At 45.8% G+C, this 15066-nt stretch overlaps 1 protein-coding gene across 12 annotated transcripts in view; it reads left to right on the forward strand.

Annotated features, from left to right (window-relative positions):
- Positions 1–15066, forward strand: part of ATG7 (autophagy related 7) — a 410364-nt gene that overhangs the window by 174137 nt on the left and 221161 nt on the right. For all 12 annotated transcript variants that reach the window (XM_061128848.1, XM_061128859.1, XM_061128855.1 and 9 more), the window contains 4 exons: positions 1512–1706; positions 3181–3384; positions 3827–3942; positions 9000–9075. In XM_061128848.1, the coding sequence (XP_060984831.1) occupies positions 1512–1706; positions 3181–3384; positions 3827–3942; positions 9000–9075 (591 nt within the window). The remainder of the gene's footprint in view (positions 1–1511; positions 1707–3180; positions 3385–3826; positions 3943–8999; positions 9076–15066) is intronic.

The following is a 15066-nucleotide window of genomic DNA, read 5'->3' on the forward strand; positions in this document are numbered from 1 at the left end:
CCACAGACTCACTGGCTGGAGCTCTAGCAAGCAGAGATTCATTCAGGTTAGCCAAGTAGATGGGGGTGAGGGTCTGAATTATTCAGAAGGTCAGAATTGGGGGTGAGTAATTATGCTTTAATCTTGGTGTCGTTAAAATTCCCAGGCAATAACTTTGTGGATCGAGCAACCATCACTTAAAACACGTTGTCTGTTGTAAATACGACAGTAAGGTATTGTTGTTGTTATTATGGTGGTTTGCTGCTTTTCTTACTGTTCATTACAGTATTAGGTATGCAGCAGATACACTGTACTTAAGGAATGAATGAATGAATGAATTATGAGGTCCTGAGAGGTATCTTTGTGGTGTCCTCGTTAAAATGGACTTGTTTTGAACCTTCTTAACTGAAGTTCTTTCTGCCTGGAATCTTTTGCTGCAACCCTTTTTCCCCCCTGCTCAATTCTTTTTGAAATTTTTGCTGTTATTACTACTGTGCCTTTCTTGAATTCCAGATATTAGGTTTGATGAAAAAAATAGCATCCACTTACAAAATAGGTTTTACTTTGTAAAGGGGCCTACTGCTGTGTCCCCGGAGCTGTTTCTGCAGGGTGTGAGCGGTTTTGACAAATAAAAAAGCTGGCGTTTTCACATGCTTCCCTGTGGCAGGGGCTATGCAGGGGATTGAGTGTGCAGTTTGTGATTCTAGAACACTTTCTTTTCTGGGAAAAGTCAATGTCCCTGGCTTCACTGGCACACATATGTGACTCACAGTTCATCTGCCAACACATTGTGGAGCCAGCAGGGGACAAAAGGTAAGTTACAGAGCTCTTCTAAAGGCCCCATGATACGTCTTGAGCCTTGAGAACCCAAGTTACCCTACCAGCCCCTCTACCCCTCAGACTAATATCTTCACATTCCTAAGTCTAGTTTTCTGGTTAGTGAGCAAGGAGAGTCTTTCAGTTTTGAGGGTTTTGTTTGTTTTTAATGCATATGGCCCCTGATAAAATTAAGGCAAGACTCTCAGCCATCCTAATCTTAGGTGAATTTGTTAAATTATTTCTGATTGTGACATCCCTTTTGGAGGTGTTCCATACTAAGAAAGCGGAGTGGAGGGCAATCTGGGGACAAGTGGAGAGACAGTCCAGCTGGACCGAGGGCCTTGGGGAAGCCGAGGGCATTGTGATGACATGCCTTGGCCCCAGGTTGTAGGAAAGAGACAGTTCTGTCCAGTGTCTGCTTTGTCCACACGGGAAGTGCCTCCCCCAACCCCTGCCACTTTGGAGCTAGATCCGTGTGTCTCTGCTGCCCTGTCCAGCCTTAGGGACCTGAGATGCCAGGACAGCTGGTCTGGGTCGCAGAGGTGAAGAAGGTGGGGAGCTCAGCTGGCAGAAGGCTGAGGCAGCATGGTCGTGATGGGGAGATGTCAGGTTGTAAGTGGCCCTGCGTGCTCAAGGTGACGGGGAGATGCAGGCTCTGGGATCCCACCCGTCGCTTTGCCTCAGAAGCCCCCCCTCTCTGGGTGTGTCCCCAGAACGCCAGAGGGTTCAACATGAGCATCCCCATGCCGGGGCACCCCGTGAACTTCTCCAGCGTCACCCTGGAGCAGGCCCGCAGGGACGTGGACCAGCTGGAGCAGCTCATCGACGACCACGACGTCGTCTTCCTGTTGATGGACACCCGGGAGAGCCGGTGGCTGCCTGCCGTCATCGCCGCGAGCAAGAGAAAGGTAGGGCGTGGGCCCCATCTCCAGGGCAGAGTGCCCCCCATTCTGCCCCCACCTCCGGAGCAGAGGGGTGTTTGTGTGGCCTGCTGACCCAAGGCCAAGGGCTTCCTCCGCAGACCGCGTGCCTCACGCACCATCATGTAGCCCAGATGTTACCCTGTGAGCCCCGTGCCCTGGCGGGGCCACTCTGCTTACAGTGGAATGTGAGCTCCCAGAGGACGCAGACTCCGGCTCATTCAGCACGGTCGGGCCAGTGACAACTTGAAGGGCCGCAAGAATGAATGGTTCAGGAAGTCAGGGTGCATACACATGATAGAATAGTATGTAACCAGTCACAGTTATGCTGTCAAAGAATTTTAATATAATGGAAAATACTACGTAGTTAAATAAGTATATATATATATATATATATCTCTTACATCAGTTATGTTTATGTATATGAAGATATCCATGTCTGTTTATCAAAGAATGGGGGTGGCAAGAGAAAGGGAGAAAGAGAGGAGGGGGATGGGCGAGAGAGAAAATAAAAATACCTCGGACTATTATTATAATTGTTGGGGCTGTGAGATTCTGAGTGATTTTTGTTGTCTTTTCCGGTGTGGTTTTCTTTGATTTTTTCAGTGTTCTATGTAAACAGAAATTTGGGAGAATAAGTCAATTTATGACTAACAAGTTATTATAGTATTAAATGAAAAGAAGCTTTCCTTGAAAACCTGTGTGAAGGGTGAATTATATAACATGAAAAAAAATCTATGAAATTTATGAAAAAAAAAAATCTCTGTAGAAATGACAAATGACAGCATAATGCTGCAAAGAATGGCTTTGAGAACTCTGGAGACTTAGTTTTATATACCTTCCTTCTTATCAGCTAAGCGACCTTGGGCAAGTTGTAGAAATAACCTTTCTGACTTTCAGCATCTTCTTCTATAAGTAAGAAATGTTTGCTGGGAGTTTTAAATGAAACCAAGAGAGATAATTTATGTTAACCACTTGTCAAGTCTTTTGCGCTTGGTAAGCCCTCAGTCTTGGGTAGCTGTTACCAACATTGTTGTTGTTTTTGCGTTGCTAAGCTGTGTCTAACTCTTTGTGACCACATGGACTGCATGATGCCAGGCTTCCCTGTCTATCACTGCCTCCCAGAGTTTGCTCAAACTCATGTCCACTGAAGTCAGCAGTGTTATCTAACCGTCTCATCCTTTGTCATCCCCTTCTCCTCCTGCCTTCAATCTTTCCCAGCATCAGGGTCTTTTCTGATGAGTCGGCTCTTTGCATCAGGTGGCCGAAGTATTGGAGCTTCAGCATCAGTCCTTCCAATGAATATTCAGGGTTGAATACCAACATTAGCTTATAGAACCTAATTACAATCGAACAGAAACACTATGAAACAAGTTTTTTAAGTTGACCCAATATGCAGTTAGCCATGGCCTAAAATGTAAGCGTCTCTTACCTCTGATCTTTTATTCCTTGGAACTCACAGCTGGTCATCAACGCTGCCTTGGGATTTGACACCTTCGTTGTCATGAGACATGGCCTGAAGAAGCCCAGGCATCAGGGAGCCGGGGACTTGTGTCCCAGCTACCCCGTGGCATCTGCCGACCTCCTGGGCTCATCGCTGTTTGCCAACATCCCTGGCTACAAACTTGGCTGCTACTTCTGCAACGATGTGGTGGCCCCAGGGGATGTAAGTGGATTTCTTTGTTGTTGCAGGTATCTCCTACAGCCGTCTTGCCCACTAGGGCAAAGAGACCCAGCTCTTTCCTTTAAGACTGTTTATAATATTGTCTTTTAATGAAGAGAAAAATCTTCTTATTTGGGGATGTGGCATTATCCCTCGTGAGCCTTGCTTGGCATCATAGACTGTGTACAGCTATGCCCTGCTCACCAGTGTCTCCGGGGCACTCAAGGGTTTTTAAGAGTATTACCTCATTTAGTTACCTAACAGGTATATTTTGTTTTTCTTGGTACTCGCAAGACATGGTATTACGTGAGGCCGACTGATCTCTGCCAACAGTGAGTGTCTGGCTGTGTCATAGAGCTTTACCATGGAGGAGTTGCATGCCCCTGACAACTTGCCTTGGGTGGAAAAGAACTTTGCATTCACGTCCATGACTGTTTCTCCATAGTCGACCAGAGACCGGACCTTGGACCAGCAGTGCACTGTGAGTCGTCCGGGACTAGCCATGATCGCAGGAGCGCTGGCGGTGGAGTTGATGGTTTCCGTTCTGCAGCATCCCGAAGGGTGAGTTTCCCGTTTAGAGATGGCTGTTGAGACAAAGACAGCTTCTGTATCTCCCTTGACCTTTTCTCAATCTGACTTTTTTCTGAGAATTGTGTTGTTCTTTCCACTCTCAAAAAAACAAGATTAAAAAAAAAACAACCTGGTTTGATCCTTTGGGCTGGTAAACTTGTCATGTGATGTTTGGAGCTGTGTCTCTGCGTCCTTGTAGAACTGAACTCTCCTAGGGTTATTTGGTAATGGATGATAAGGAAGGATAAAAATTTTCATAGGGGCTTTAGGACATTCCTGCTTTCATTCTGTTATATATTATTTTTGATCTTCTTAGCTCTTAGCATTTGAAAGGCAGTACATGAATCACATGTGATGACTTGGATTCGGCTGTATGTAACAGATCCATCTTCAGTGACTTAGTCAGATGGGCAAGGTTTTATTTTTCTCATGCAGCAAGAAGCTCAGAGGCAGGCCCCCAGACAGGGGTTCCCATGCACCGTCAGACACTGTGTTTCTTGATCATTCACCCAGGCACTCTTGGCTTTCTTCCTTATGCTTGTCCTGTTGTGGTCACAGGATGAGTGCTCTGCCTTCAGGGTTGCTTCTGTGTTACAGTTAAGAAGAAAGGAGTGACCAAAGGATGCAAGCTGTGCTCATCTGAGGCTCTCCCCCACCACCCTGCTTTTTTTGGCCATGTTCTGCAGCATGTGGGATCTTAGTTCCTAACCAGGAATTGAACCTGTGCCTCCTGCAGTGGAAGCATGGAGTCTTAACCACTGGACCTCCAGGGAAGTCCCCGAGGCTGACCCCCTTTAAATGGCTCTCCAGGAAGACTTAGGCATTGATTCTAAAACTCGTATATAACTTGACCTTGCCCTTTACAACTGCAAGGAAGACGGACAAATGTAGTTCTTTGGCTGGGCACATTGCCTCTGAATGAAACTATGATGAGATAGGAAAGGAGAATGGACGTTGGGCAGGCACCCAGCAGTGTCTACACACTCATTAAAAAAAATTCTGTATATATTTAGACCCTAGAAGATACTGTTATTGTTACATAGTTGGGTTCATTTAATTTTGTTATTATTTTCCATTTTTTGACTTTGCTTTCTAAGTCCTTGAGCTTCTATCCTAGGTCATTTTCCTTCTGCTGAAAGAACACCCTTTACCATTTCCTTTAGAAATGCCAATGGCAAAGATGTTTTAGTTTTTGTTTGTCTAAAAAATGCTTTTGTTTTATCTTTGTGCTGAAAAATATTTTTGCCATGTACAGAATTCTAGACTGGTTCAGTTCAGTTCAGTCTCTCAGTCTTGTCTGACTTTTTGTGACCCCATGGACTGCAGCACACCAGGCCTTCCTGTCCATCACCAACTCCCGGAGTTCACCCAAACTCATATCCAGTGAGTTGGTGATGCCATCCAACCAGCTCATCCTCTGTCGTCCCCTTCTCCTCCTGCCTTCAATCTTTCCCAGCATCAGGGTTTTTTCCAGTGAGTCAGTTCTTCACGTCAGGTGGCCAAAGTATTGGAGTTTCAGCTTCAGCATCAGTCCTTCCAATGAACACCCAGGACTGATCTCCTTTAGGATGGACTGGTTGGATCTCCTTGCAGTCCAAGGGACTCTCAAGAGTCTTCTCCAACACCACAATTCAAAAGCATCAGTTCTTCAGCGCTCAGCTTTCTTTATAGACCAACTCTCACATCCATACATGACCACTGGAAAAACCATAGCCTTGACTAGATGGACCTTTTTTGGCAAAGTAATGTCTCTGCTTGTAATAGGCTGTCTAGGTTGGTCACAACTTGTCTTTTAGCATGTTGGGAAAATAATCCTGTTGTCTCTGGCTGCCATTATTCTTGTTGAGGAGCCAGGCGTTTATCTCACTGCTGCTCCTCTGGTACAGTTGGGTTTTCTCCACCTGCCCCTGCCCTCAGTTGCTTTTAAGATCTTCTCAATATTTCATTGGAAATATTTACTTAATTCTGTATTTATTATTATATACTTATTTTCTGTGTTTATTCTGATTGTGCTTTCTAGTGCCTCTTGAATCCATGGCTTGATGTTTTTCAGCCATGGTGGAAAATTTTCTGCCATTATCTCCTAAAGCATATTGCTTCTGCCTCTTTTTTGATTCTTTCCTTTTGAGTCCCCAGCTGCATGTTAGAATCCAATGATGCGCTTTTCTGTGTTTTCCATCATTATGTCTTTCCTTGCTTCAGTCTGGCTGTTTGCTTTTTGGCTTATCTTCCAGTTTACTGATTCTCTCTTCTATGTCTATTTGTTAAACTATCCACTGAGTTTTAAATTTCATTATTATATGTTTCAGTTCTACAATTTCTAGAAATAATTTGATCTTATTTTACACATTTCCTGTTCTCTGCTGAAATTGTGACTTTTTTTAATTCTTTGAAAACATTTAATCATGTTTTCCTTTTAATTTTTATCAGATATGCCCATTAATGTGAGATCTCCTATGAGTATGCTCCTCTTGTCTATAGCTTTTATCTCCTCGTATACCTGTTTTTTTTAAACAAAGCCTTTTTATTATAGAAAAATAAAACATATATGAAAAAAGACATATATTATGTGCTACATACACACACACCATTTGTATATATATAAAAACTCCTTTGTATGCACCATCCATTTCAGTAATTACCAACACATGACCGGTCATCATTTATCTGTACTACTGTCCATGTTTTTTCTTCTTCCAAATCCCAAGACATAGTACTTCAGTCATAAAAATGTATCTATTTGGTATGTATCTCCACTATTTTTACATATAAAAACAAAGGCAGTTCCCTAATATTATCACATATCCAGTAAGTATTTAAATTTCCTTAATTCCTGAATTTGCTTGGTTATCTGACTGAGTACTGGCCATTATGTGAAAAATTATATAGATGTTGTGATTTCCATTTCCTCCTGGCAAACTGCTGGGCCAAGTGGAGTGCCATCTTAGACCATCTTAGTCAGTTAGCACTGGTCTGTTTTCAGGTCCTCCCTTAGTCTGAGGATGTATCCCCGCCATGATCCCAACTCAAAGCCTGGGATATTCTCCAAGGTTCCTCCCTATGGGCAGACCTCAGCTCTAGACTGTACCATCAGCCCCATGAGTCAGTCAGGATCACTGTTCAGCTTCTGATCCTATGGCCACTACTTTTGGAGACTGGCAGTCACTTTCCCTGGGAACCTCTCCTTGCAAATGCCTAGGTTGCCTCTGTGGGTTTCCCTCCTCCCACATAGCTTGGCTCTGTAACTCTCCCTTACCGTGGGAGCTCTGACGCTTCAAACACAGGGCTTTTTATACTTTGTCTAGCTTTGCTCTGTCTTCTCTATGGGAGGGCTGGTCTTAACTGCCTAGTCTACCAAGCCACACCAGTTAAAAAACAGTTTTCAGTTTCTTCAGCTTTGTAATTTATTAAGCACCTATAGCATTAGGCTTGTGTGTGAGAGGAAGGAAAGGAGTAGGCTGGTGTGTTTTGATTTGACTTGACCTTGGCCCTTTTGGTAGGCTCCGTATTCAACACATTGTGTGTATATTATATCATGGATGTGAAAACTAGCACCGCTATGGTCCAGAGACCCTGCTTCTCCAGGCAAGGAAGATCTTACTTCATGACTTATAAACAATAGAAGTAATTCATCTTTCATCTAGCAAAGAAAAGTGAGACAAAAATTAAATTAATTTAAAAAGAGTCACTAATTTAAAAAAAAGAAAAAAGGAAGGAAAAAAGGAAAGGAAAGACAACAAAGGAAAGAAAAAGAAAATTAATCAACAATTTAAGAGTCTCTCAATATCTGCTAGAGACAGTGCTGTCAAGGTTGTATGGTAAAGTCAGACTGGAGCCAAACACGTTTACATCTGACTGTGTGACAGATGCACTGTGACTTATCTTATATATTTTCAACGCTGACCTAGTACTTACGTTGTGTTATGCTTTATTCTAAGCCCTTTACAAATATTAACTCATTTAATCCTCATAGCAAACATAATAGGAAAGAACTGTTATCTGTCCCATTTACCTTCTTCCTTCCTTCCTTCCTTCCTTTCTTTTATTTGTCCCATTTTTGATGGGGAAACAGAGGCATAACCAAGATAACTATGTTGCTGAAATTCACGTAGCTGGTGAGCAGTAACCCTGGGATTTAGCTCAGCCCAGTTTGGCTGCAAACTCTGGCTTTAAGCACTCTGCTAAGATATGCTATTTGTAATACCTACACGGAAGAAGTGAACTTTTGAAAGGTTTGTTTTTCCAGTTGTTAGGAATCGACATATATTTACCGTATAACTCAGAGTTCTTCTGCATGCTTGGAAGGATGGCCGCTGTAGCATCGGTAGCATACATAACTAGTATGGCTGCTTCAGTGTTGAATGGAAACAAACAGCTCTTTTGTCTTCCTCTCATCTTTCTCATCTCCCTGGCACCTGCGTTTTCTTATGGCTCCTGGACAGGAAGCACTGGGGATAAAATCTTTCAGAGCTGACTCCAAGTCCTTGACACCAACCCCACATCGGCCACTCAGCCACCTTTGCCATGGTCACGGGCTAGAACCAGGGCCCGTGTCGCATGTCTTCTGTGATGTAAGGAGACTCCACACTGTGGTTTGGGCTAGAGCACATCCATTCTGCCCCATTAATTCCTCACTTTTCTTTCTCCTTCCTCCATGCAGTAGCAGGTACATCACCTCAAGAAGTTAAGGTCGGAAAGTTTTCTGTTTCAAAACATCAGCAGCATGCTGTGGTGTTTTACAAGACTCTTTCAGAGAACGAGAACTAATGTTTATCGGCAAATAGCCTGTGGCCACAAGCTCTGGTCTTTCTAACTTCAAAACACAGGCCTTTTTTTTAAAAAAAAAAAAAAACTATTCTTCTACCTTCCTCCCAGGAAAATTAGTTTTTTTTAATGTGTGTTTTTTTGTTTCCCTGGCTTGTGCTGCCTAGCAAAGGGTATTTCAGTTATCCTTATAAATCTTCCACAGACCTTGTCTAGATCATCCTCACGGGAATTAAACATAAACTTCTCTGAAATGAGCAGCTCTCACCATTTCACTTCCTCAGGGGCTACGCCATTGCCAGCAGCAGTGATGACCGCATGAATGAGCCGCCAACGTCCCTCGGCCTTGTGCCTCACCAGGTGAGTGAGTGGAAATGAAGTTGCAACTCCAGGCCCCCTCCCGGCGGTGCAGCAGGAAAGTATTTGGGGGTCACCTTACCATGCCGTCCTCCCGGCCCACCTCTCCCCCACCCTCCTGGCACTTCTGCTTCCTTGGAATTTATGAGCTTTATGAGCACCCAGAGGGGATCCCGGGCTGCAGAATGGTGACGAGAAGAAACCCTGGACGAACAGTACTATCCAGGCTCAATTTAGCATTTTTCATGTTGACTCAGGGCTTCAGGATGGAGTAGAACGAGGGAGAACGGGCTCTGGAGCCAACTAGACAGAAGCGTCAATCCCAACCCTGCAGTTATTAAGGTGGCCTTCCTTGGCCATGTCACCAAACTCGGAGCCTTAGTTTCCTTCTCTGTAAAATGTGGGCAGGAACACCGACCTCGGCTGGTAGCGGCAGAGATGAGAGGTGGGGTATAGGAAGGCCTCGGCGACAGCGCCTAGAGTGTCACAGCCCTCAGTAAATGATGCTGCCGGCTGTGTTATTATCATCGACTCCTCAGCCAAAGAGCAGCCTTTCCGGGCATGCACGGTAAGACCAATAGAAGTGCACAGTGTCACCAAAAAGTAGGGCGTCTTTTCAGAAAAAGAATCTGAGGCTTCCTAAGGAAGGCCTATGCCATAGAGAGTGAAAGAGAATGAAAAAGTTAAGTTTGTGCTCCCTCTGCACCAGTTTTTGTGACCATGCTTTTGGAGGTTTTCTGGTCTTGGAAGTCATCTGAGTTCTGTGCGTGTGTGTATTTCACTCTGTAGAGGAGGGCCATCTCATGAAAGCAGCGGTGAGAGTGCCCGACAGTCCTGTCTGGGGGGCCGTGAGGACAGACCCCCAGATGGGTGCAGAGAGCAGGGTGATTCACGCCAACCTCATTCACCTTTCTCTCTGCCTGTGCACACCTGCCCTGTCGTTTTCTGGTTGAGGGTCTACATCAGAAGACAGGAAGTTACTTGTCCCCTTTCATAGAGAGAAGTAGTGGGTCTGCTGAAATCCAAACCTCAGCATGGCACTCTGACCAGGGCTGGGTCTGAGGTTTTTGAGTGGAAGCGGCCCTGGCCTGCACATGGGGAGTTGTCGTTCAGTCACTAAGTCATGTCTGACTCTTTGCGACCCCATGGATTGCAGCACACTGGCCTCCTCTGTCCTCTGCTGTATCCAGCTGTCTGCTCAGATTCGTGTTCATTGATTCAGTGATGCCGTCCAATCATCTCGTCCTCTGTCGCCCCCTTCCCCTGCCTTCTGACTTTCTCAACATCAGGGTCTTTTCCAGTAAGCCGGCTACTTGCATTATGTAGCAAAAGTATTGGAGCTTCAGCATCAGTCCTTCTAGTGAATATTCAGGGTTGATTTCCTTTAAGACTGACTGGTTTGATCTCCTTGCAGTCTTAAGGGACTCTCAGAGTCTTCTCCCTTCACGTCAAGTCACCACTCTGGGCCACTTGCACAAGTCGCCCGTCGCAGCCTCACGTTAGGTCACTCACCTCCCCGAGCCTCAGTGTCCACACCAGTTGCTCGACCTCGTGTCCAGAACTGTCTAAAATGATGACGCTTTGTGAGCCATGAGACACCATGCAAATGGAACTTTTCCAGCCTCCCTCGTTCAGGAGGGCATTTGTATGACACGAATGGGTTAACCTTTTCTGCAGAAGCACCTCAAGTAGGACCCAGCAGACCCTGCACTGAGCCCCATGATGAGGAAGCAACCTTCACCTCAAGTAGGACCCAACAGACCCTGCACTGAGCCCCATGATGAGGAAGCAACCTTCCAGAGCCGGCCTCTGCTGGGGACGCGCTCACGCGACTCCCCACCCTCGCCTCTCTTCACAAGTTGCTGACCTTGAGGTGTGCCCTCCCCTCCTTCACAGATTTCACGCTAAGAAGGGCCTTAATTAAATTTTCAGTCATGCCCTCGCACCAGTTTCTGTCTTGAAGTCCTTGATGTTAAATTACCACAGTTGTGGTTTTCTCAGTGCTGAGGCCAGAGGGCAAAACAAGAGTCTTTATAGAAGGGTTCCCGTGTCAAGATGCGTGCCCATGTTTTTCAAGTACTATGGCAACTAATCCTCCTCAGTGTTACTCACCCCCATGGGGCCTGGCGATTGTTTGTCAGTCACCCACTCTCCCACTTCTTTCTCCTCGTTTTCCAGCGTCTGAAGGATTATTTTGGTTGTTGGCCATCTCTTCATTTGGCCTTTTCAAAGGCTGAAGGGTAACGCAGCCATATATGGGAAAGGCCCAGTGCGTGCGGGTGACTGCTTGCTTACATTATTTCAAGTGTCAAGCCTTTATTTTTAGCCACTTTCTAAAAAAGACAGTGGGGAAAGAACTTTACGATTATTCAGGGTTGTGTGGTCCCAATTTAGAGGCTTTAAATTTCTTCCCTCTTTTTTTTTTCTTTTTGGAGTGGAGTGAGTCCATGTAAGCAGCCGTGCTTTGACTAGGAGACGTGGCATTTCCATGAACACGCTGGGCTGTGTTGCAGTACAGACTCAGCACCAGCACCGTCCCCTTCCCGGCTCTCCCCGACAAATGACTTCCTGTCGGGGAGGAGCTCCCGAGCCCCTCTGTGTGCGCTGTATACAGAGGGCGGCCCAGGACGTCCCCAGGCTCGCTTTTCTCCATTCCCCGAAGGAGGGCGTTCATTAATTGGCCTCCGTGGAATGAGATGTAGTAGAAAAGTGATAGTCCTTGAATGGAGAATCCCAAAGCCGCCCACCCACCAGCCAGTTGGTCGTATAATCTGGGGAAGCTTGCTTCACTTCCTGCTCTCATGTCTCTGCTTTCCCCAGGGTCAGACCTGGGAGACCTGGGGGTGACTTAGTCTATCTCTCTATGGGCCCACAGGCAGGCTTTGGCTCATCCAGAGACAGGCCAAGTGCAGGAAAAGTCTTCATGAAGGCCCTGAAATTCAGTGATACCCAGCCTAGGGGGGAAAGAAACCCCAAAACCTCTTACTGCATTTGAAAACCGTGAAGAAACCATTTGAAGGTGAGAAAATAGGCTTATGGGTTTGTGCTTTTTTAAAAAGCCTCCAGCCCGTTGTATGTAACCAGGATTCTACAAGCAGGTGGCCGTGAGTGTAAGCCCCTGTCTGTAATGCGCTTTTAATTTGTCACTTTTATCCACATATAAAATGCACACTATCACACAGATCATGAAATGTACAACTTGGATTATCATAGAATGAATACCATGTGTGTACCCAGCACACACATCAAAATGAAATCTTGTCAAGCACCCCCATAGCCCCTTTCATGCTTCTTCCAGTTATCATGGCCTTTCCAGTCAGAGACAAGCCTCTCTTGACTCTGAACACCTCAGGAAACTTCTGTCTCATTTTGAACTCTGTAAATGAAATGATATGGTACATGCTCTTTGGAGTCTGGCTTCTTTTGTAGAAAGAACTTTGTCACTGTCGATTTTAGCATACTGTCGTTCCCTCTGCTGCTCTATGAGTGGGATCTTTTATTTATTTAATTTTATTTTTTAAAGAAGCTTGTCTTTTTCCTGGCTCCTGGGGTCACGACTGAGTTCTGTGAGGCCAGACCCCTCCTCTTCTGGTTCTTTGGTGGGAGGTGCAGTTCAGGAGTTAGCAAAAAACTGCCACTCCTGACGTCGCTGGGCAGTTGGTGTACAGACTGGTGAGACAGATATGATGGAAATTTGCAGCCGATATAGCTCCTGGACATCCCTCAGAGAAGGAAAAGCATCGTGGCGATTCAGTAGTCGTCCGAACACCACGGTCGTGAATCTAGCATTCCTGCTTTCATCCCACCGTGGACAAGGCTGTTCACCTTTTTAGTCTTTGTGTGAAGGTACTCTTGGTCCTCAAGCACTACTCAACGAAGACCCTTGATGGCTATGCCCCTCCTAGGGGTTTGGTCTTACCAACCCCATGGTTCTTTTGGCCTCTTGAGTTCTTTCTTTCAGTTAATTTCAGAAAAATAGGACAAAGCCCATACTAGGGCAGGACCTGTGGAGGGACCAGCCTGGGAAATCTCCCCACCAAGACGAAAGCTGAGCTGGAGCTGTGGGCTCCAGCCGCGCCTCGGCCTGTCTGCACAGGCTGTGCCCCACAAATTTTCAGGCCATTACCTTTTAATAAGGTGTCTGTTTGTTTTTGTTTTTTTTTTTAATTTTTTAAAATTTATTTTCTATTTGGCTGTGCTTGATCTTTGTTGCTGCAAGGGCTGCTCTCTAGTTGCAGTATATGGGCTTCTCTTGCAGCAGCTTCTCTTGTTGCGAGCTTTAGGGCCTGTGGGCTCCGTAGTTGTGGCTCCTGGGCTCTAGAACACAGACTCAGTAGCTGAGGTGCTTAGGCCTAGTTGCCCCATGGCATGTGGGATCTTCCTGGACCAGTGATCAAACCCTCATCCCCTGTATTGGAAGGCAGATTCTTCACCACTGGGACCAGGAGGGAAGTTCCAGCTTGGGTATAATTTCATCAGTTGAAGGAGGTCACTCATGCCCCACAAGTTTCGCTCACCTGATAAGGCTGTCCTGTGTGGGAGGCCCACATGGCAGGGAACCTGAAGGCTCTATGATCATACAGAGCCAATTAGAATCCCAACTTTGCCTCTTCATTTCATTTTCATCAGCTCATTTGACAAAAGGGGTTTGAGGAGGTTCTTGCCACTTGTCAGTGTGACCTTGGGCATGTTACTGATCCTTTCTGAACTTCATATTTTAAATTAGTGGAATGGGCATAATAATACACTGGGATTAATGTACAGATTAAATTATAGTTTCTAAATACTAGCACACCCAAGAAGGGCATGGCAACCTTCTCCAGTACTCTTGCCTGGAGAATCCCCATGGACAGAGGAGACTAGTGGGCTATATATATAGTTCATGGGGTCACAAGAGTCAGGCACACACGTGTAAAGAATCTTAGTTCCCTGACCAGGGCTTGAACCCACTTTCCCCTACATTGCAAGGTGGATTCTTAACCACTGGACCACCAGGAAAAGTCCCTTCTTTCACTTTTCATTAAAATGGTAAAGTGGGAGCTTATCTACCCTCCTAAAAAGGAGGTTACAAGGAATCTCATAAAACTCCAGAAGCAGTGAGTATGTAGGGAAGGGCTGGAGGGATTAGTCCCATCCTGCAGTGTTTTCCCAAGGACGATGCTGGCTCATTTCCAGCTTGCTGCTTCTGCACCTCGGTGGCCTCTGTTTGAGAGTGAGTGGTGGCTCAGTGGTGGTAGTTGGAGCCATTGTCCAAAACAAAGACCTCTGTGGTGCACCTAGGGTTTCGAAATTGCTAAACTCTGTTTTGGCATTGAATTTGGTTAAGATTCGTTTCAACATCCAAGAGCCTCTCGGAGTTTGGATTTAGTTCTTACTTACGCAAACTCCAAGCTCCAGAAGTATTGCCAGGCCTGCTGGAAACCAGTGTGAGGGTAGAGCAGGAGGTCCGCACTGTGGCTGCAACTGTGCCTTCTCAGAGCAGCTGTTTCTGTTTGTTTCTGGCCTTGGATCTTCACTTCCCATCCAGGCGAGGTGGGCTTGGGGCTCCACGCTGCTTTTAACTCAGCTTAGGTGTAAATACCACCAGGGGTGGCCCAGTGGATGGGACCCCTTCCTATTCCTGATCTATTTATTTTGTGGCCAGTTAGGCATAAATGACCAAAGATAGTTTAGTCCACTCAGACCCTGATAGCAGCCATCTTCATCTTGAGTTTCTGGTTTGGGGAGGGTGTCTGTTTCTTTATTTCTTAGTTCCTCTGGTCTTTTTCTCTCTTCCTTCTTTTCTTTCTACCTTCTCCTTGCTTTTCAGTGTTCCCCCTACACTTTGGAGAGGAAGAAGAGAGCTCAGCTCCCTGGCTTTGCTACGTGGTGGTTGTGGAATCTTGGGCAAGCCAAGCCACCCCCTGAGCCTCAATTTCTTTGTCTGGAACACGAGGGAGGTCACAGGATGGTAGTGAGACCACCTCGAGAGGAGTATGTGAAGACACTCCACAG

The sequence above is a fragment of the Dama dama genome, chromosome 24 (assembly GCF_033118175.1).
Source record: "Dama dama isolate Ldn47 chromosome 24, ASM3311817v1, whole genome shotgun sequence".
Classification (NCBI taxonomy): domain Eukaryota; kingdom Metazoa; phylum Chordata; class Mammalia; order Artiodactyla; family Cervidae; genus Dama; species Dama dama.